The sequence below is a fragment of the Lepidochelys olivacea genome, assembly GCF_965140295.1.
Source record: "Lepidochelys olivacea isolate rLepOli2 genome assembly, chromosome: 1".
Lineage (NCBI taxonomy): Eukaryota > Metazoa > Chordata > Testudines > Cheloniidae > Lepidochelys > Lepidochelys olivacea.
The window spans coordinates 340,979,702-341,001,554 of record NC_140411.1 but is presented as its reverse complement, the minus strand read 5'-3'; the positions used below and the strand labels follow the sequence as shown (position 1 = coordinate 341,001,554).

At 41.3% G+C, this 21,853-nt stretch overlaps 1 protein-coding gene across 18 annotated transcripts in view; it reads left to right on the top strand.

Moving 5' to 3' along the window:
- CELF2 (CUGBP Elav-like family member 2) overlaps positions 1–21,853 on the top strand; it is a 701,166-nt gene that overhangs the window by 653,782 nt on the left and 25,531 nt on the right. For 9 of the 18 annotated variants that reach the window (XM_084628178.1, XM_084628174.1, XM_084628177.1 and 6 more), the window contains 2 exons: positions 2,879–3,013; positions 5,828–5,959. In XM_084628178.1, the coding sequence (XP_084484304.1) occupies positions 2,879–3,013; positions 5,828–5,959 (267 nt within the window). The remainder of the gene's footprint in view (positions 1–2,878; positions 3,014–5,827; positions 5,960–21,853) is intronic. The other 9 variants (XM_084628172.1, XM_084628168.1, XM_084628169.1 and 6 more) reach the window with 1 other exon arrangement.

Below are 21,853 nucleotides of genomic sequence, written 5' to 3'. Positions count from 1 at the left end.
CCCATCCTTCAAAATGTTTCCCATGCTTGCAAAGAGATGGAGTCAATAAACTAATAGGTCTCCTCTGTCTCTAAATTTGGTGATCCACTGGCTGAACTATTCTGGAGGCTCTCCGTGTAAGTCAGAATTGTAGAATGTACTTTACACATCCAGCCTCATTTAGTGGCAGATTGTGGGTGCCTATATGAGTTCACAAGTGTGTGAACAAGAGAATTCTAGGAGCTTCTCTCTCTCTTTCCTCCCCTACTTTTGTGTCCCTGGATAAGGGCCAGGCACAATCTTTACCCTTGTGCTTCCTGAGAGCTAGGAGATGAGGGCCTCTAATGTCAGAAACTCTGGAAGATGGGGAGGGGCCATAGCCAGCTTCCCTCTCCATACCAGACAGCACAAGCTTGTTTGTTGCAGGCTGTAAAAAACCATAAGCAGTGGCCCTGCTCTCCAAGAGGACTTGCACCTGCCTCCAGCAGGGACAACGTACCTCCCAATTCATCCCTTCGCTATCATTGCTGCAGTTGATGAGCAAGTATTCAGCTATGGATAATGTCCTAAAAAGATATACATAGAAATTTCAGATTATTTAGTGATGGACAAGCTCTTAAAGGCATGGATCAGCATAAACAAATGTGAAGCTTCCCCAAGCATCCTCACTTAACCAAACCTATGCATTGAAAAGTGCCTAGCCAAACCACTTTGTGTTGGAAAACTCACAAGGGCCATCTCTCATAAGAAATTTCCATTATTCCCTAGGTTTAGCCTCTTAGGAAACACTACTTGGTATACTTTAGTATTTCTTTGTCCTATCCCATCTGAAATGAAGAAGTTCAAGGCTCAACCTTTTCAAAAAGTTCACCAAATTCTTTCATGCTTCAACAGAAGACTTGGTTGAAGAAGAGTTGTGTTTCAGGCTGTTTATTTTTTTTCAGACAGGTTTGCCCATCCCTAATTCTTTGGTAATTGTAAAGTTTCCATGTAAATAAACGACAGAGTTTTTAAAGTATTTTTGTAAAGCACTTTGAACGTGAAGAGTGCTGTGTATAATCATGATAAAGCTCTAGCTTAAAAAGCTGAGCAAACTCAATGACGACCTGTGATTACAGGATACAGTAGTTACACCTAATTACCTTGGTTATTAGTCCCTTGTAATTAGAGTAGTTACCTGTTTTATTGTGCCTTGTAAACTATTATAGGTGATAGGGTTTGAGACAAACCTTATGGTTTATATAGTTCTTAAATTCTATGAGTAGTCATGAGAGAGGTTTTCCTCTGTTAGTCACTCAAAGTGTATGATGTTGGTCCCAGACTCCTCTAAGTGATGGATCTTCAGCCACATTACCGGTAAGATCATCCATCACCTACTTCTTTTTTTTTTTTTTTTTTGGTAGAGCCATTATTGAAAAGTGCTTGACACCCACAACTGGGTACAATTTTCAGAAGATCTCCGTTCTCAGTTAGACACCTCAATAAAGTGACCAGATTTTCAGAAGTTCTCAGCGTTTAGCGGCTCTGATGGTAGAACAATGGAACTTCTGAGTGCTGAGCATTTCTATGAGATTGGTTTCTAATGTCTAACCTAATTCTGTCGTGTGTTAATTTCAAGAGATTGCTGCTCTTTATTTGCCACCTGCTCTCAGTCTCTGTAAAATATCCCTCCTGCTCTTTTATTTTATTAGCTCTCAAATACTCATAGAGTGTTGTGATAGCCCCTCTTCTCATTTTCTCCAAGTCCATATTAAGTTCTCCTGCTCATATGGTCATAGCTTAATTACTCTGACATTCTCCTCTGGATTTCCTCTAATTTATCAATGTCCTTTTCATATGGCATATGCAGAACACCTGCGTGTGGCCAAACCAAGGTGCAGGAAAGAGGCATTATTTCTTCCTTTGTCCTACAAATGATGCCTATGTATATAGCTATGATGCCTATATATATACACACTTGGTACACCATTTTCATCTTTGAGCAGCTGCATCACATTGAGATTTCAAGTTCTTTGTCACATTGTTGTTCTTTAATCATTTTTCTTCCATTTTGCATGAGTGTTGTTTAGTATTTGTCTGTCAACAGATGTTCCATTTCATATTTATCTAAGTTAAATTCCATGTTTTATAAATTTTCCCCTCCCTTGAAGGTCTTTACATCATTCTGAAATGTAGATGTATCCTTCGCTACGTCTCGTAAAGTATTGAATAAACTAACAAGTGGTTTTGGGAACCTGGATGGCTTACATGATGCAAAATGTTCTGCCTAGAGGTCCCCAGTTCAAATCTGGCCCCAAATGATAGTGACTGAAAATCATTACTGTCTGATATCTGTTCCGTGCTGAATTTGAAATGAATTGGATGGTCTCGATTCAGTTCCAAATAGACAGAAGGAATTTCCGGCAAAAATTGCTCTCACAATTGGCTATTATTGTGTGGTAGACTAAGTAGAGAAGTGAAGAGGGGACCTGGGGATTGAACTTGATAAGATCCAAGTACCTCTCAAGCAATAACTATTTTACCTTCTCTCCACCTGCATGAGGTCAGGAAGTATTATTATCCCCATGTTTCACCCAGAGAGATTAAGTGACTTGTCACACCACAACTCTTTGACGGAGATGGGAACTGAACACAAATTTCCTGAGTTGTAAGACCGTGCTATAACAACAAAACCATCCACCCTCTTACCTGTAAGACAGATACGAGGCGCGTTGGCTGGCGCCAGTGTGAGGTGGCTTATTCTGTCCAGGCTCTTCTGGGAATGAAAGGAGAGTTTAAGTCACTGGTTAGACTGTCAATCCGGCAACCTTTACAAGTCTTATATTCCTTTACAATAAATACAACTTTTAAATCTCTTCATTAACCCTATTGCTGAAACTGCCTTTTGTTCTCTGCGCAGGCATGAATGCTTTACAGTTACAGAATTTGGCAACCTTAGCAGCTGCAGCAGCCGCCGCCCAAACCTCAGCTACCACCACCAACGCAAATCCTCTCTCCACAACGACTGGTGCTCTGGGAGCCCTCACAAGTCCCGGTAAGAGTAGTTTACTTTCCATTCAGATTCTGCATTAAAGACAGGAAGGAGAGCCTCAGAATGGTGATTCTCTATCTGTTTATCACCTCCAAAAGCAACGAACTTGCATATGAAAAGCGTGGAGGCTTTTTTTTTTATTGAGTAGAATTTTTTAATTAAAAATGTGTGTTTAAGCAGCTAAATAAGGCCTGGATTTTGCAAGTTGTTCCATGCAGGCACAGGGGTCTGCTCTGCCAAGCTCACTGCAGGATTAGGGGCAACATTGCAGCCTTACAACACCCAGCAGGCACAAGAAAACTCTAGCTGCATGAGGAACTCAGTGAGGTTTAACTTTTCAAAAAGAATCCAGAATATGAGCCAAGTCCTCTCATGCTAGAAAAAAAGACAAATTAAATTTGTTTCCTCTTTCCCCTTGCCTTTTCTTTTCCAAATTTTCAAATTTCTTTCCCTTGCCTTTTCTTTTTCTTCCTCTGGTGCCTTCAGAGATTGCTTCTGCTGGTAACTGAGAGGCGATTATGGAAGTAAGACCAGATAAATAGTGAAAATCTTGCCAGATTCTGATCTCCATTACACTGATGTAAATCCCGTATACAATAACTCCTCCTCATCTCCAAAGCCAGTGGAGGGTAGAGTTATTTACATTGGTGTAACTGAGCTGAGAATCTGCCCCCTTATCTGTGTTTATGGCAGGTCTAAAAACATTCATATCATTTTGGATGCCACTAAAGAAAATTTCTGTTTAATCTTGTTTCTAAGTATATTCATCCCTCATGATAAAATAAGCTGTGGCACAAGGTTTGAGCTCAACCGCAAGGGAGGCAATCTTTGACATATGTTATAGGCAGAGATTGTAACACCACCTATTATTATTAACACTTCTATTATAAGACTCTGTTTTCAGTAGCTTTTACCTTTTTACCAGACTGTTGGACTGAATTTTTCCATGCCTGGTGTCTGCCTCAGGCTGAATGTGTTAGGAACGTTTCGGAGACAATGGTGCAGCCATTTCCAAGGATGAAGCTAGGGGGAAGAATTTCATTTTGCAATGTTAAAAAAAAAATAATAATACTTCTGCAGTCTTTTCTTTGGGAAGCTCTAGAACACTAGGCTTTGGAGTGGGGACTCGAAATTTGTCAGGGATGAGGCCTTTGTGTCAGAGATGTGTCTTTTTTTGTTTCTCTGGAAATCTGCCCAAATTTGGTCAAGTTTAAGTGTTCAAAAAAACCTCAGTTCAGACATGCCCAGTAGCGACTTGTTAGGGTATGTTTAATCACTTGAGCTGGAGGTATAGCTCAGATAGAAGTCTGCACGCTAGCTTTGCTCGAGCTAGCGCACTAAAAATAGAAATGCAGCCATGTTGGCACAAGTGGGGGGATGGACTAGTCACCCAAGTAAGCACCTAGGATCCAAGGCGGGATTGTACTCAGGGAAGCTAACCCCTCCTGCTGCCTATGCTGGCTACACTTCTGCACTTGATCACACCTAATGCATTCATGTCTACCCAAGCTGTAAATTACATCTCCAGCATAAGTATAGACATTACCCTTAGTGCTTAGCAGCTAAAATCTCTGAAGATTCCATCCTCCCTGAGCATGCTCCATCCCCAAACAGCTCCTAGTGCTCATCGGACTGCAAATATACCATTCCCACAAAGCAACAGAGCAGGATCCAACCCAGGGGCTATGGGGCTTAAAAAGACTTTCTCTTGAATTACTGCTTCTCAGCCAGGATGGGGCTGGGCATCAGAACTGACAGCAGAAAGCCTGTCTCTCCTGTGCTCTCGATGACACCCCTGCTGGAGCCCAGGCAGTGTGGAGGAGGAAGGTGCCTCACTCAAATGCAGAGGAGGCGGGAGCTAGACTGGGGGAAGGAGGCTGATGAGACCGGGACTATGGTGAAAGAGAGAAAACGTGACTTGAAGTTTGGGGGGGAGACTGGGACTGATTGGGCAAGAAAACTAGGACTGGGAACGAGTGGAGGTGAGAAGACACATCTGACCAGGAGCTAAGATGAGAAGGACAACAGGGACCAGCTAGATAAAGAGACTGGGACAAGGAGCCTGACACAGGGGAGACTGGGACAGAGACCGGGGTGTGGAGAGGGGAAATTAAGACTGGGAGCTAGTGGGGATGGGAAAAAAGAGGGCAAGGGAGCTTGATGCTGTGGGGAAGGCAGAGAGAGATTGGACAAGGAGTTGGTGTGGGGAGGCAAGGAAACTGGGAGTGGGAAAGGAAAGATACTGGAAGGGTAGGGAGACTGGGACTCAAATGGGGACCTTAGAGGGGGAGACTGGGTCTGAGGTGAGACTGGGTAGGCGAGGAGAATGGGCCTGGGCCTGGGACGAAGAGCCAAGGGGTGGGAAGACACAGGACTGGGACAGAGACGGGTTAGAGGGGATGGGAAAGAAGGGGTCAAGCTTAGGGGAACTGACAGAAGGGTCTGTGATGACTACCGGAACACACACTCCTCCTGGCATGGCACCCAAGATTCCTGAGTCTCACTATTCTTTCTGCTGTCATCAAATCTGTGAAATCCACTGGCAAAGTGTGTGTCTCGCACGGCTGTCAGAAACTCTGTTAGCTCAATTGGTAGACATCTGTGCAGTAGATCTAAAGGTTCCAACCCTGCTGATGGCCCATGTTGGCAACTGTATGATGCCACATGATGCAATTTCTGTTTTTTTTCAGTATGCTCTTTTAAAAACCTAGGAATTAACAAACAAAACACTATGTTAAAAGAACATTAAGGTTGCAAAGTCAAGCACGCAAAAGCTAGGAAATTCCATACTGAGGACCCTTGCCTTATTTGTTGCAGAACTTGGAAGTTGTGTAGTGCATGAGGCAGGGGACTGCATGAAGAGGAAGGACAGTCTCATGGTTAGGGCAGTTGAATGCTGCCCTGGAGAACTGGATTCTATCCCTGCCCTGCCAAACTACGTGATGCTGGGCAAGTCACTTAACCAAACTTTTCACAGGAGGTCACTATTTGTATTTTCATCGTGTTCTGGGTGCTCAACTTGAGACCCTGGAGTATGACTTGCACAAGTGCTGAGCACTCACAGGTGCAACGGAAGTCGATAGGATCTGTGCTTTGAAAAGATAAAATGTTATATAATGCCAAGGATCTGAAAAATCATGTTATAGGCATCTCAAATAAGCACCCACAATTAGTGGATACTTTTGACATTAATTTCTCTGTACATCAGTTCTCCATCTGTAAAATGGGGATAATACCACCCTTCAACAGAGGCTTTGTGAACCTACATTAATTAACGTTTGTGAAGCACTCAGATACTATCCTGATGAGTGCCATAGAAAATTCAATGAGGAAATGAATAGTTCTGAATTTAGAGCAGGGTTTGAATAGTGTGCAGTAAATAAGGAATGAGGCCACACATTGAACAATGAGGAGAAAACAAAATATTCAATAGCTGCTCATTCAGTAAGCACCATCCTGTGCACTGAATGAGACAGGGCTCCTCTGGAAAAAATAGTGTGGTAATATAGTAAAGACTCTATTATCATGCGTATGTACAAAGGGGCTGAATTAAGGTTGCAGAGGCAACCTTAATTCTATAATGACTCTCCATGAGGTCTGTGGTACAAACAGCTGTCTTGAGGATTCTATACACCATAGATTTTGGAGATGAAAAAGACTCCTCAGATCAACTAGTCCAACTTCTGCAAACATAGGATTGTTCTAAAGGGCATTTCCAAATGTTGCTTCACCTGAATAACTCCAGAGATGGGATTATTTACACTTCCCTTCCAATATTATTTAATGGCCTAATTAACCTTATTGTTAGAAAATGTTTTCTGGTATCCAGCCTAATTATTTGCTTGCATCCCACTTTTCCAATAGCCACTTTAAATGGTTCTTTCCCACACAATTAGAGCATTCTAAAAGTTAGGGATGGCCTATTTAGCTATCTAGCCCATATTGCTACCAAAGGATTGTTCACTACTGTATGTTTTTTGCTGTGTTGGGAAGACTAGCTTTGAATGTCTGAATATATCCAGGCTTCTACTTGTATCTTAATCATCTTTATCACCTTTTTCTGGACCCCCTCCAATGTGATTATGCCTTCATTGAACTGGGGCACCCAGCACAGCACGCAGTGTTGCAAATGTATTTAATTCAATGCTACATGAAGATAGGCTAACCTATGTAGTTGTGCTTGTACTTCATATAATGTAGAATATATTGTGCAGTATATCACATTGTAAAATTGTATACATACATAGCTATTCAATTATATCGTAGCATCCGTGCTGAGCATCTCCTCGCATTTATCTCTCTCTGAGTCATATTGCCAGTGTTTTAGATTATATTTCCCAAAGCTATGTTGGTTTTGCATTTTTTGAGATAAAATTTCATTTTCTGATTCCTTCTGGTTTCTCTGATCTGGCAAGAAATACCTTAACTCTTCTCTACTTCCCTTGAAAAGCGTGGAAGACTAAGACCTTATATGGGAATGCAGGGCTCCTCTATTGAGTCAGATGCTAAAGCCCTGAATTAAGAGGCAGAGTAATTACTCCACCCAGGAAGGAGGTGAAGTTTGGACACTCCTCAGCTAATGTAAATCAGCATAGCTCTGTTGGCTTCAGTGGAGCTCTGCCATTTTATACTGGCTGAGCACCTAGCCCAGAGACTTCCCTACGAAACTTGGGGAAGCTTTGGAAGAAGCCGGAGGTGGCCTTTTATTTCACCGTAATTTCATTTATAAAGCTGAGGGTACTGTATGGACGCTGTTTGCATAATACAAAACAAACATCCCAAATATGCAATAAAACTAAATACTAATGAGCGCTAGCGCTAAGAAAACAAACTTGCACCATCCCTGAAAAGCAAAGGGCCTAACAGTGGGAACTTGCAAATCCTCCTGGGAAAACAGGTGTTTTCAGATGATGGCTGTGAATGGGATGTGCTGAGGCAGATGTTTCAGATGGGATGAGTAAATACCTCCTAGGTGGCAACACAGTATGGGGGGCAGTGGTGGCCCCTTAGTGGCAGAAACCATGATTGTCAGAAATGACTCATGATTTTGGGTGACACCTTGATGATTTTCAACAAGGGCTGAGCACCCAACCTCCCAAGTTAGGCATTCCCAAATCGCAAATCGCTTTTCAAAATCTTAGCTGGAGTTAATAGCCACAGGAAAACCATTTTCAGCATTTGAAAGCTTACTGTGGCACTGAGTGCATATTTAATAGTCTCCTTATGCCCATATGCACTCCACAACTAACCAACCATTGTTAAAATGTCCTTCCATTTAACCTTTCTTATCTGGTTCCACATTCTTCACCCTATTACATATTTTGTAAACCTGAACAATATCTTCATGGATTCTTCTCTGCTCTATGAAAAATACGTTTAGTTCCATAAAGCCTTTGATAGTAGCACAAAGTGTTTCCATTAAAACTTGAAATAGATTGGCAGAAAACTTTTGACTCTGCCTTTCAGTACTGGAGGTTTTGTCAGAGGAATGGGGGTACTTCGGATCTAGTTTTCTTTTAATTGAATTCTCCAGTTTGTCTGGTTTAGTGGGAATAAATTATACTGTCTGATTACAAAGCCCAGAGTAAGCACAAGAAGAAATGTTTGTTTTTCTAGATAATACATTAAATCAGTAGGCCCTGATTCAGGAAAGCTCCCATATTCAAGACAGCTTCACTTTAAGTCCCATTGATGTCAAAATGCTGTCCTGAATAGGTATGTATGTACATAAATACTTTTCTGAACTAGGCCATTAATAATAGTCCAACACCACAAAAATTCAAATCCAGATTTATCCCCTATTCCTTCAAAGTTCATTTCATGCGCAGATCTAGGGTTTTGGTTCCATCCAGAAATTGGAGCTAGCAGTAAAATCTGGCATCCTCAAAAGATGGGTGTTTCAATTTGGACTCCTCTTTAGACCTGGTCCTGTGAGGTTCAGAGTGCCCTGGACTTGCACTGAGTTCTGCAAGTGCTCAGACAGACTTGGATCCACTCAGTGCCTAATGGAGACACAGGCATAGAGATGACCCCAAACCAAAATCTTGCCTGATATTTGAGGATGCCACATTTTGCGGCTGGCCCCCAAGAAGGCTTAATAGGACTTGAAAAGTGATCAGCATCTTGCAGGACCGGACCCTCTAATACTAACTATTGAGTTTATATGAAACGCCTCCTTTCAAAGTTCAGCCAATTATCTATTTCAAAACAAAACTCTGCATTTTACTATAAACACAACCCAGTACAACTCCTAAATGGCTTTGACTCCAGTCTATGAACATCATTCCCTTCCCTGCGCTGAACACTTTAAAGCATTCTCTCTCTTTCTAAATACTTTCTCTTACGCTTCAGACAATATTAATCCAGAAAGGACAGAGACAATGCAATCCTCAAAACTATTAATTTTTTTATAATTGTAAATTTATATTTTCAATTTTGCATACCCATGGAAGTGTCTCCCTACAGCATTGTTAGAAATTATTTTTTAAAAGCCTTTGCTTAAAAAAAACATGAAAGATTAAGCTTTCATTTTAGAAAAAAAAATCCCCTCAGGCAATAAATAGGTTCTTTTGTCTAGTGGCCTTGGGAAAAAAATTAAAATAGCTTAAATTGCCTGTGGTTATAGAGTAACAGTTTTTTGCAATTATTAGATGGTAGTGGATAAAAATGAAAGAATAAAAACCAGGTAAATGCATATTACTCTTCCATAAGTTTCTCACGGGTCTTTAGAAGCCTCATTTAATCATCTTTCTTGTCTTTTATTTTGATATGATAATTGTTTCTTTTATTTACTTTAATCACCCCTATTTGGTTAATGAATTGTTCACTCTGTTTTTCCCCACTTGCTTGGAACACTTTTCTTTTTTAAACCATTGGAACTGTATCAGTGTAGAGAGGCAATATTTTATAATGGTTAAAAAGTGGGAGTAAAAATCAGGAATCCTGGATTCTCTTCCAGACTGTGGCTAGATCTTATAAATAGATGCACTGGCACAGTTCCCAGTGCCTGCACAAAACGCCGGTAAAGTCAGTAGGACTCCACATGGGTGCCAGGGGGTACCCTAGCAAACGCATGTTCAAGAACAGGGCCTCTGCCTCCAATGCACTGTGTTACGCTTAGCTTGCCTTGATTTACCCACATGTAAACTTAGGGATAATAGAATTCACCTACCTCACATTGATGGTGTTAGGTTTAATTAATGTTTACACAGCACTTTTAAATTCTCTGGTGAATGGTGGTATATGAGCGCCCAGTATTATATATACTGATATTATATTCCAGCAAATACACTACAAGATGGGAACATTTAGGCTGCACACAAAAGTCAGGAAATACAAAAGTACAATTTCACATACACCTTTAATTCTGCCCTCTTGCACATGTGCATCACAGTACAGTTTTTAATCACATGATCCTGTACTGTTTCCTAAATATAATACAGTATACATTTTTTTCAGCAGCCAGTAGCACTGCCCTCCCAGGTGACTGCAAAGGGAAGGGAAAAGGCAGCAAAGGATAGAGCTTATTGTACCTGCATACATGCACACAATGCAATTTTCTGGTACCAAGGGGGATAATGTAGCTAACTCAGAAGCTAATTGAGCGGTGCACATAAGTAGCCTTTGTATTCGATCAGATTTTCACAATTGTCCTATACTGCTATAGTAAATATGCAGTATGTTGTGTAAGAATAGTTTACTATGTACCTTGCATATAAATGACCTTCGTGGACTGTGAGTATACACTGTAAAGTACTACAGGATGCTAGAGATATGTATCGAACATTGTAGAAAACAATTCTGTGGTGATGGAATGTTTTTGAGAAAGAGAAGATGATTCTGTGGTTACAGAATATATTATAAGTGCATATGGGGCAGTTAATTAGACATGCAAAGATAATTACCCCTCCACAAGATATTTTATAGGATTGGAATGCAGGACCTTTTCAGACCCAAAGCACAAACCTCTACCACCTGAGCTAAGGGAGTAACTCTATTTGCTCCCAGCCATAGTAGTTTTATATGTGCACTGGCTGCTAGAGGGGAACATGACATTCACTCACTTTACGAGCATGCTATACAAACTTAACTTTGTCATTTCCTGACTTTTGAGTGCTTATCCATGCTTGCTGAAGGCCCAGTTTCAGTCCTTACAGAAGTCAATGGGTAGTCTAAGATAGGTTTTTAATAAAATTTTCTAAAATGTGTTTTTGTTTTTTCTTAAAGATGCATATTTTTTTCTAAAAGTAAAATCCAAAAGGTTGAACTTCTTGGCTAAACAACACTGGAATGTCTTATTCCAGATACTGTACTTTATAAGGAACCTCTTTATTCTGCTGGAGCGTGCAGCTTTTACAATTTAAGATGACCAGTGAATGAGGCATAGTTCCCTGAAAAACCTGTCTCATTCACTGTTCACCTACACCACACAGCTAAGCTGGCCCTGCATGCTCAGGTAACATGACTTTATCAGCCTGCATACTTGCAGCCTAGAAGGAAGAGTCTATGCAAAATATATTGTGTGTGCAAAGAATATGATTTTCAACAGGACATTACACTCAAATCAAAACCAGTTTGACTGTGCTTTTTCCATGCCAAAGTTCAACTTTCTGGTCCCATCCATTTTAAGCAGTAGAGCTGTTATAAAAATAAAATAAAATAAAATAAAATAAAATATAAAAAGCTGTAAACATTTTTTATTAGGATAGTAAATAAGTTTTTTATATATATATATATATATATATATATATACCCATACTCAAAATAAGCTACTTTTGGGCAGATGCCAACACTGGAAAATTTCATCCCCAAAGGAGGAAGTTTCTGAAAGTTATAAAGCAACTGAAAACAGGGGGTTAGAATAGAAATGCTTTCCCAATTTAATGAGGGCAGTTGCTGCCAATCCCATTACAATTAATATGTTCTTTCCCTTCTTAATAGTAGGGTGGTCACTTACAGTTAGTATTTGTGGTTCATTGGTCAAAACTTATTTGCATCAACATCATCTCTGTTCACTTTTCCTTAAAGATGAAGTAAAATTATTCTTAGGACATTTATTATTTTATCTACTCAATAACATAGCACAAAGATTGCTATTGTTAGTTAAAAGTATTCAAGTTGGGAACACAATTGTTGAAACGTTAGGCATTTTACAGAAAATTTAAGATACCTCAGCAGAGACGCAGCAAAGAATGTTCAAATAGACCTTTTTAAAAGCTCCTCTTTTTATTCACTTCAGTACAATACCTATTTCTCCAATCAGCAGTTCACGTCTGCCACAGTGACATTTTGTTATAGGCCAATGCTCCCACTGTGCTGTCTATGATTTGCTTCCAGGATGATCCAAAAATAACCATACCTGTAGGTGAATATGAACCTTGGACAGTTTTCTAAAGAATGAATCAAGGTAGATGGTTCACGCTGGAACAAATCAGTTTAAATCGCAGCAGCTTTCTCTTCCACTTCAGTATCAGTTAACCAGTTATATGTCTTGGTATAGAATGAACATGATCAAGTACAATATATTGTACTATCATTTAAAAAGCTGTTCATTACATTTGGGGGAGGGAACTCACCTCGCTTAACATTCATTATTTTTAGGGCAAAAATATGATCTATCAGATAAAGTAGTTTTTAAAAGGCATGTTCTGTGCACTTATGTAACAAAAGTACATAAATTATCACGATGTATTTTAATCTAGACTGATTTCTTTTGTAAGGTTTGGGTTGTGGCGTGTACATTTGAGAGAAACCAGACAGAAAGGAAAATCCTGATGGGGGTATGATCTAGTGGTCAGAACATGGGACTGAGAGGCAGGAACTTCTTTGGTCTAATCCCAGCTCTGACACTGTCTTCCTTTATTTGGCCTTTTTCAAGTCATTTAATCTCTCTGCCTATCTTTACCCATATGTAAAACAAGAATAACATGTACTTGCTGATTGCGGGTTCTGGAGTCTTTGTGAAATGCTTTGAAGCTGAAAAGTGCCATGTAAGAGCTAAGTACTATTAGGATGGTTGTGTTGCAACTGTTGATACACTTTGAGGCAAGTCATTATTTCATGGATAGGGAGCACTGATCCCTGGTGTAATTATTGCTATAATGAGCATTGCATAGAGTCAATTAACTTTCTATGTGTGATGCAATAATGTTAGTCATAATAATGTTACTTATTATTAATGGGAAGATTTTATTACCAAGCAGAGGATGCCCATCTTGGTTCACTCACCAAGGACTAAATTAGAGGCCTCTACAGCTGAAATCATGCAGTGCTCAAGTTAAAGAGCAAAGACTCTATTCTGAGATATTGCATGGCTCAGAAACAGAGGTGAACACACAACATACGTTGACCAGTGGGTTACAGTGGCAAATGGGTCTTGATTTTCCTAATGTACAATAGGCCATGGCTTAAAGTAGAATTTTTGTCAGCGAAACGTTCTCTTTAATTGTGAAACTTGTGACCGAATTTTTTCACTCTTTAATGCCTAAATCCATAATTTAGGCACTTAAACAAGTGACCTGATTCTCAAAGGCTCCAAGCCACGAACAGCTCACGTTGACTTCAGTGAGATTTATTGGCACTTAACACCTCTGGATTTAGGAGCCTACATGTAGACACCCAGGTTTGAGAATATTGGCCAAGATTTAATGTTTTTAATAGTGGGGACCCCATAAGAGCTGTCAAGCAATCAAGAAACCAGAATGGTCTGTTTGTAAAATATAATTGTCCCTCAAAATGTATTCGTTCCTTTGCACATATTCCTAGAAAGTGTATTCATCTCAGATAAGGGTGTATTGCTGTAGTATTGTTACTAGGACCATAAGGAAGTTAAATTGATGAAATGCCATTGAGTGGTATGGTGAATAAAATCAACAGAACTTGCAAGTAAATACGTTTGAGTCTGTCCTGAAACTTTAGGAAGGGTCTTTCTACAGAATTTCTTGTCTCCTTTTAGAGTGACTATTAAAATCGTATGAGGTTAGATCTAGAAAAATCTGACTCTGTTTCCTCAGGGTTACATAACTCTTCTTTACAGTGAGAAAGAGCAGGAGTGTCCTACTGTATGCATAGAACAAGATTTTAAAAATACCAGCTGCTGTAAAAAGGATAGAAATGCATTTGTATTTTTCAAAGCATAGCATTGTTCTCGTTAGTCAAATAATTTTTTTAGGAATCGGAGTATAGCACTTAAACTAAACCCTGGATTAGAAGGATCTAATTCAGCACAAGACATGTTTGGGTTTTTTTATATATAGTACATTATCTTCTGCCTAAGGTATTACATCCATTGTGTTAGCACATTTCAGGTTTTACATTTTGTGATGTGTACAGGTAACGCTATGGAATATAGTACCTTTTGGCAGTGTGTCTCTACCACACAATCTGTAATAATTTTCAGCTGTGGTCAGCCACAAGAAATTCAATATAAAAAATAAAAAAAAGCTTATCAGTACAAGGAGCACGTAAGAGACAAACCACGACTATATTGCTGGCTTGTTCAGGTTTATTTTCTGCCAAAGAATCAAGTGCTGCTGTCACCTCGGCTACAGAAGGTGGACACTCAACCTCAGACACCATGTGCTTTGCAAGAAGCTCTGACTGAGAACAGGCTGGAGTTGCTAATTGTCATGAATTAATTTAAATCTTGTTAAAACCTGCACACAGGAAGAAGTTTAATAGTAATGGTTCACCACACCAGTGCTTTCCCCACACTGCCCAAAATTGTACATTGTGCCCAAAAATATGCTTGTTGTGATCTCCTGATATTCTGTGGTATATTACGGGACAAGTTCATGGAACATTTTTTAACCACATCCCGTTGTTTCAGTATTTAAAAAAATGCTTTGTCTGCTGTGACCTAGTGGATTGAATATGGTGCTAACAAACCTGGGTTCTGTTCCTGACTTTGCCACATCTATGAAATATTTATCTTCCTTCATAGGTTTGTAAGGCACATTGCTATCTCTGGAAGAGACGTGCTATGTTAAGTGCAAAGTGCTATTGCCATATTGAATTGGCACCGATACGTTATTTTCCAAAATTATGTACAGTACAAGGGGAACCGGTTGTGTAATTTTACATCAAATCAAATAGTTTTCTGCAACTTTTTGTCTAGTAAAGAGATGAATGATACACACCCTGGCATGTCACTGCCCATCTCACTGCCCATCCATGCTCAATCGAGAATCCACTCCGCAATCCACAGACCACTTTTTGAAAATTTTGGCTCTGGGTTCTTGGGTGCTATTTCCAGCTCTGTTACTGAATTGCTGTTTAGCCTTAAGCAAGTCACTTCACCCCTCTGTGCTTCATTTTCCCATCTGTAAAATGGGTATAAGAGCATGTACTCACAGGATCTCACAAAATGTTAATCAGTCTTTGGAAAGCCTCCTTTGTGAGGCTTTGATTAGAGCTCCTTAGAAGAGCTGTGCTAAACTCCAATAGAAATTGAGACATTCCTGCTAAAATGTCAAGAGAGCTTTGAGTTGGGCTGGGAGGGTCAGCCTGAAAAAGGCCTCCTTGGTCTCCTTTGCACATGGGAGATTTGAAGCTGAGGTGGCAGCTACTACTGCTTTCCCTTCCTCCTGTCTAGGAGATGGTAGTCTTGCAAGACATCCTTGGCCTCTTTCTTCCTCAAGCCTGGATCAGCCACTATGGAAGTCACTAGGCCTGGACATGATGATGACAGGGAGGGCCTGGTATCTCTGAGTCATCCCTGAGTTGTTATTACACAGTCTCCCCTCCCTATGTTGTCACTCCACTACTTCTACGTGACGCTACTGCTCCACTGCTCTTTGTTCCTCTTCCCATGGGGTGTCTGTCTCACTCTTTGTTCTATCCTGCGCGTGGGTAGAACACTTACATTTACTAAAATCTTGATCTTTGACATGTCAGGCAGCACTTCAGAGATCAGCGTACCAGTCTTAAGTTTTTAGTTTTCCTTTCAGCCCATCAACGGCATGTTAATTAGACAGCCTGACAGAAAGCCAGCCTCTCTAACCCAAGAAAACCCTCTTGCCAGAAGTTGCCCCAGAACACAGAATTGAATTGGTGCGTGCCTACCTATACTCATGATACAGACTATAGCACCACCAGTTTGGATGGGAGTGAATCTTCTGATTTGCTGGAGATCACCATAAAGGGCAGACGATTTAATGCCATTTGCATGCGCTAGTTAGATTAGAATACTTATGAGCCCTTTTGAAAGGCCAACTGCATCTTCCTCCAGCACAGATATTGAATATACCCCCCATTTTCCTCACCCCACCAAAAAAAAATCTTTACAGGAATAAATTAAAACTTGGAGGTGTGGTTATTATCACAGAATAATTAGACCCCATGGGATAAGAGACGCTCAAAGTTTGTTAATGCCCCGGGTTGTGATTATCTAATAAAGATGATGCCTCTGACATTGCTTAATTATTCTTCCCTTTTAGAACGTTCCTTATGCAGTCAGAATCTGTCATGTGCGCTCATTTCAGACAGAAATACTACCGCAAATCCCACCATGCAGTGTTATGTGGGCTGTTCGATTGACTCGAACAGTTTCCTCCTTCCCCCCTCAACCCTCATGTTTAGAATTTTTCTTTAATAAACTACAGCATCGCTGCACTTCAGTTGCTCATTGCTTACATGGCAGACATTTAACAGATGCATTAGAAGTGAGTCATTGGTCACACCTTCTTGAAAACCAGCCAGTCGCTGTCAGTAGCTATGTTGGTGGGGTTATGTAGAGAGAGTTGGTTTGGATGCTTCAGGTCAGTTTAGCACTGATCCTAAATAATGTCAGTTGGATGGTATAAGTCCCATGCTGCATAAGAAACTGCCCACAATTCAGTGAAATTAGTCTCTATCTTCAGGAGAGGGCTGGGACTGAAAGACCAGGGTATGTCGCCAATCACAGTTGAGTGGGAAGGTTTGTTTAGAGTCTGTCCAACAATGTAAAATTCTGGCCAGTGTCCTTCATCTCTTGCTTTTGCCAGCAATAAAATTCATTACCTTCACATAACATTTGAGAGAGACCAACCTAGTTACCATTGTTTTACAAGCTAAAGAGTAAAATGACAATGGAGAACTCTGCCTTAGCTTGATTATCCTTAAAGCCAGTCTCTTGTTTAGCTTTGCCCTCCTTCTTGTACCAAGCGAGGGATTAAAGGATATTTTTCACTCAAGGGACTTTCTGGGGGAACTTGTAAATTCCATTCCCTGGAATTAGCCTTCTTAGATTTTTAAAGAACTTTTGGTCCTTACTTCCACCCCACTGCGCATCTTCTCTTCCTTCTTTATCGCTGACTGGGGAGCTGTTAGATACTTTATTAGAAAAACAACATATACATATTTCTGTATTATTCTTATTTATTTTCACTACAGTAGCACCTAGCAGCAGTAGCCGAGCTCAGGACCCCACTGTGCAAGGTGCTGTACAAATACAGAGGGCTTGTCTTCACTGTGTTGTTAGCTCAAGGTATATAATTCCAGTGTTGCCCCTAACCCAACTCCTGTGCATACACAAAAATCTCTAGCCTCCAGTTAAGCAGGACTTTAAACCCAAGCTAGCTGGCCCTTTAGGGAGGGTGGGTTGAAACTCAGGTGCTGCTGGTGGTTGAGCTAATAATGCAGTGTGGACTCAGATACTCTGCACTGCTAACCCAGTCACTCTGTGCTGCTCTGCAGTGTGGCGTCTCTGACTCTAGCCAGGCAGTCTTGAAATGGGTCAAGCCACCACTGCAGTGAAGACATGCCCAGCTGATCTGACACTCTAAATACACAAACCAAGGAGAGGGTAAGAATGGAAACGGACGCACACCTTGGTGAAATGGTTGCCCAAGGTCACCTGGAACGTCACTGGCAGAGTTGAGACCAGAACCCAGCTCTGTAGACTCCCAATCCAGGAGGTGCTCCACTAACCCACGCTCATTCTGATGTAGCCTAGGGTCTTCGCATATGACTTGCACTCAACTGGAAATTACTGCACTGCTCTTACACTTTTTTTTAGTCAGGAACAGATTAAATCAGGATCCCATGCAATCTGCTCCCTGAAGTCAGAGGGGGCTGTGGATGCAGTGGTGAGTCAGAGACAGACTCACAGTTGAGGGCTGCCTGAGGAGGAAGATCAAGGACTCAAGAAGGGAAGGAAAACAAGAGTCTGTCTTGGTAGCTTTGAGAAGAGGAGACTTTCCCAGAGCAAGAGTGAGCCTAGGCTGGAAATCTGTACATGCTTGCAGGGGTGAAGCTGAGCCTAAAATTACGGTAACATTCTGTTAAGAAAAACACCAAGAAAGAACAAAATTGAAGTCTCTGTGAGCAAGCATTGGGGGTTTGTTGGTGAGCATATGCACATCCTCTGGAACTGGCTGCAGAGGATGAGAGAACAAACTGGCTGCTGTCTCCAGGCAGGATTCTTAGAAATGGAAAAGGTGCAGTCTCCAGAAAACAAAATCACCAGTGTCAAGCTGCCTCTGCCTGTATTGACTTGTAAAACACAGGCTGTCATGGGGAACATAACTGAGAACTGTCTAAACAGCACTAAGGGAAAGGTTGCGTGCACAGTGAATTCAAGTGCTCTTAACCCAGTTACTGACATGAATCTTTATGAAGAAAGCACCAAAACAGACACCAATTCCACAGACCTTTTTAAAAAAAAAAATGTGATCAGAATTATTTCCCAGTGCATCAGATGGATAAATGGATGGATCTCTTGCAGCAAAGCACGGCTTTCAGAACTGTACAGTGGAGACTAGGATGCAAGCTGGCCATCACTGCAAGCTGTCAGAGATCACCAGCACACAGAGATGACCAATCCATACCCCAGGTCATGCCCCTGTCCTGGGCTTAGGGTGGTGCAGCAGCTGATACTGTATGTCCCTTGGGTAGGAAGAATCCTTAAATTGCTGACTAAATCAGAATTGTGGCTGCTTTGAAACACTGGAGCATCACAAAGCAGCCTTGGGACAAAGCAGGATCTGGCCCAGTGGATCTTGACTCCTATATTTTGCTCTCTGCAGATATGTGGAACTCGTGGAGGATGTGCTATAGCGAGAGCCTCTATGCAGCTAGGAGGCCCTCGCTGAGGCTTGGAGAGGAGAATTCTGCCCTTATGTTGCTTACATACTCTGACACTTACAACAAGAGCACAAACGTTCCTTCTTTTTAAACCAAGGCTGGGGGAGGTGGGGGTGTTAAATAGGGTTACCTCAAACAAATACAATAATGTTAAAAAGAAATAAATCCCACTTAAAAATCATAGAAACCACCATCTGGAATGTTGCTGTTTGGTTTTTATGCCTTGGACCAAGCCGTCATCGGGTTATTTTTGTGGTCCTGTTACCAGACATCTGCTCCAGTCTTTTGGAACCCAGCACGTTGCCCAAGAAAAGGTGGGACGTCAGTGACAACCTTTAAGCATATGGTATGCAGCCTCCTAGGGATGTGCCTTTTCCGTGGGATGTCTCTTCACTAAGAAGTCATCGGAGACCATTATAATCTGACATTTATCACAGAGAGTGAAGATGGAAAAGGTCTATTAGATCATCCAGTTCGTCTTCCTGCCAGTGCACAGTTGTGGGCTGCATGATCTAACGGGTCCTTTCATCCAGAACAATGATGATAATTAGCATTTATTCAGCACTTTAGTTCATTGCAAAGTACTTTATGAGCATTAACGGATTCTCACAGCAGCCCTTGGAGGCAGATAACGGGAGTCAGCTTATAGACGAGGAACTTGGGGCACAAGAGGTTGTGAGTTGCACAAGAGCATTCCCGATGAATCTGTGTCAGACTCAGGAATACGGTTCTAATTTTATCACTTGTGTTACAGTCACTCCTAAGGGCCCAGCCAGGATCATGGCCTCATTGTTCTAGGCTGTATGACAAAATACACATAGGAGGAAAGAGTCCCTAACCCAAAGATAGTACAGTCTAAGGAAACAAGCTTGACAAAAGGTAGGAGAAAGGAAATATTAGTATCCCCATTTTACAGATGGGGAACTGAGACAGATTAGGTGACTTGCCCAGGGTCACACAGAATATCTATGGCAGAGTTGGGAAATGAAACTAGCTCTTTTGACTTCGAGTCCAGTAACTTCACCGCAAGATTACCCAATACATTTTCATACAGCACTGTCATTCTTTCTGTGCTCCATATCACCATACTCCCTTTGCCCAAAGCACTGACTGGTTGTGCAGTGCTCAGACAATGCAGAACAGGGTGTAAGTAATATTACACATATCACTGACTTCACTTGCATAGCTACAGACCTCACCATCCCTGAGCTCTGAGTGTCAGCCTTATGTAAATTGTCATCGCTCCATTGACCTCAGTGGGGCTTCGCCAGTTTGTAGTATCTGAGGGTCTTTACATCAGGATTGGATGTCTTGCTAGGCTGGCATTTCCAAAGGAGTTTAAGGGAGATGGGTGCCCAGATTCCATTTAAACTTTACTTCTTTAGGCTCCTTCAAAAATCCTAGCCCTAAGAGGTTATACCAGTTGCTGGGCTTGTTGCAGAAAACAACTGGGTGAAACCTGTGGCCTGTGTTAACACAGAAGGGCAGATTAGATCAATGTGTTGGTTCCTTCTGGCCTTCTGTGAAATCATAATTATTATTTGAACACAGCTATAGGTGTGACTGGTGCCTTGCACTTCAAAGATGGGCCTGGCCCCTGACCCAAAGAGCATGCAGTCTGAGGTCCAGATCCTATTCCCACTAAAGTTGATGGCAAATCTCCCACTGATTTCAAAGGGAACAGGATCCAAGCCTTAAATTCAATATGTCCTGGTAAAACAGCAGGTAAGGCTGGGACAATCAGATAAGGTGGTTACTCCTTTTGGTGACATGCCCGGTGACTGAATGCACCCCTATATTCACACCCTCCACTCTATTGTAATACTCTTTGTACAAAATATGCCTTGTGCGATGTCATTTGAAAACTAATAACTCACTGGTCAATAATATTAAGGCAGATGGTGACACAAGACCTCACTAGTCTTGACTGCACACACACACACACACATATCTAATCTGGATATGACATGCCCCCATCCTGGTTCACACTTTCATGATAACTTTGATTTTATTCATTTGCATGGGTATCCATTGAAAAGAATGGGGATGGGAATGAGGTAATAGGAGGGAGAGCAAATAGTTGCATGAGATACTGGATCAGAGAAATGGTTCCCAGCATGAGGTGCAAGGAGGGGAGTATGAACCAAAGAGCAGAGGCTGTAATGGGAGAACAATCATCTTGACCTTCTTATCTTTCACATATAGAACCTTTCATTCCGAAGAGGTCCCAAAGTGATCTACAAACTCTCTATAGAGGAGCAATGCAGGCCCCTCCTGGGGAGAGGGCAGCAGGCAACTGGAACAGAGTACAGCATTGGGAACTGGGGAAAATTTGGCCCAGGATTCAAGTACAACCCCTAGTCTTAAAAGTGCAACTGGATCTTTCAGCTGGTAGCTCAGATAGTTCTTCATATTTTCATAATTTTTAAGATCAGACGTCACCATTATGCTGATGTAGTCTGGCCTCTAAAGCAGGCCATAGAATTTCACCCAGAAATTCCTGCAATGATCCCAATAACTTATGGAGGAGCTAATGCAGTGTTTCTCAACAACTGGTCCGTGGTCCAGCATGGGTCCCTGAGATCTCCATGACACAGTTTAGGAAGGCAGCAAGCCAGTCCCTGGTATGAAAAAGATTGAGAAACACTGAGCTAGTGCGTGTCTTCTAGAAAGAGACATCCAATTTTTCCAGTGACTGGTATCACAGTGATGAGTGCTGTAGAAATGCCTCTAAGCAATAGAATCTTGTCTGTCATGTTACAAATGGTTATAAAATGGATC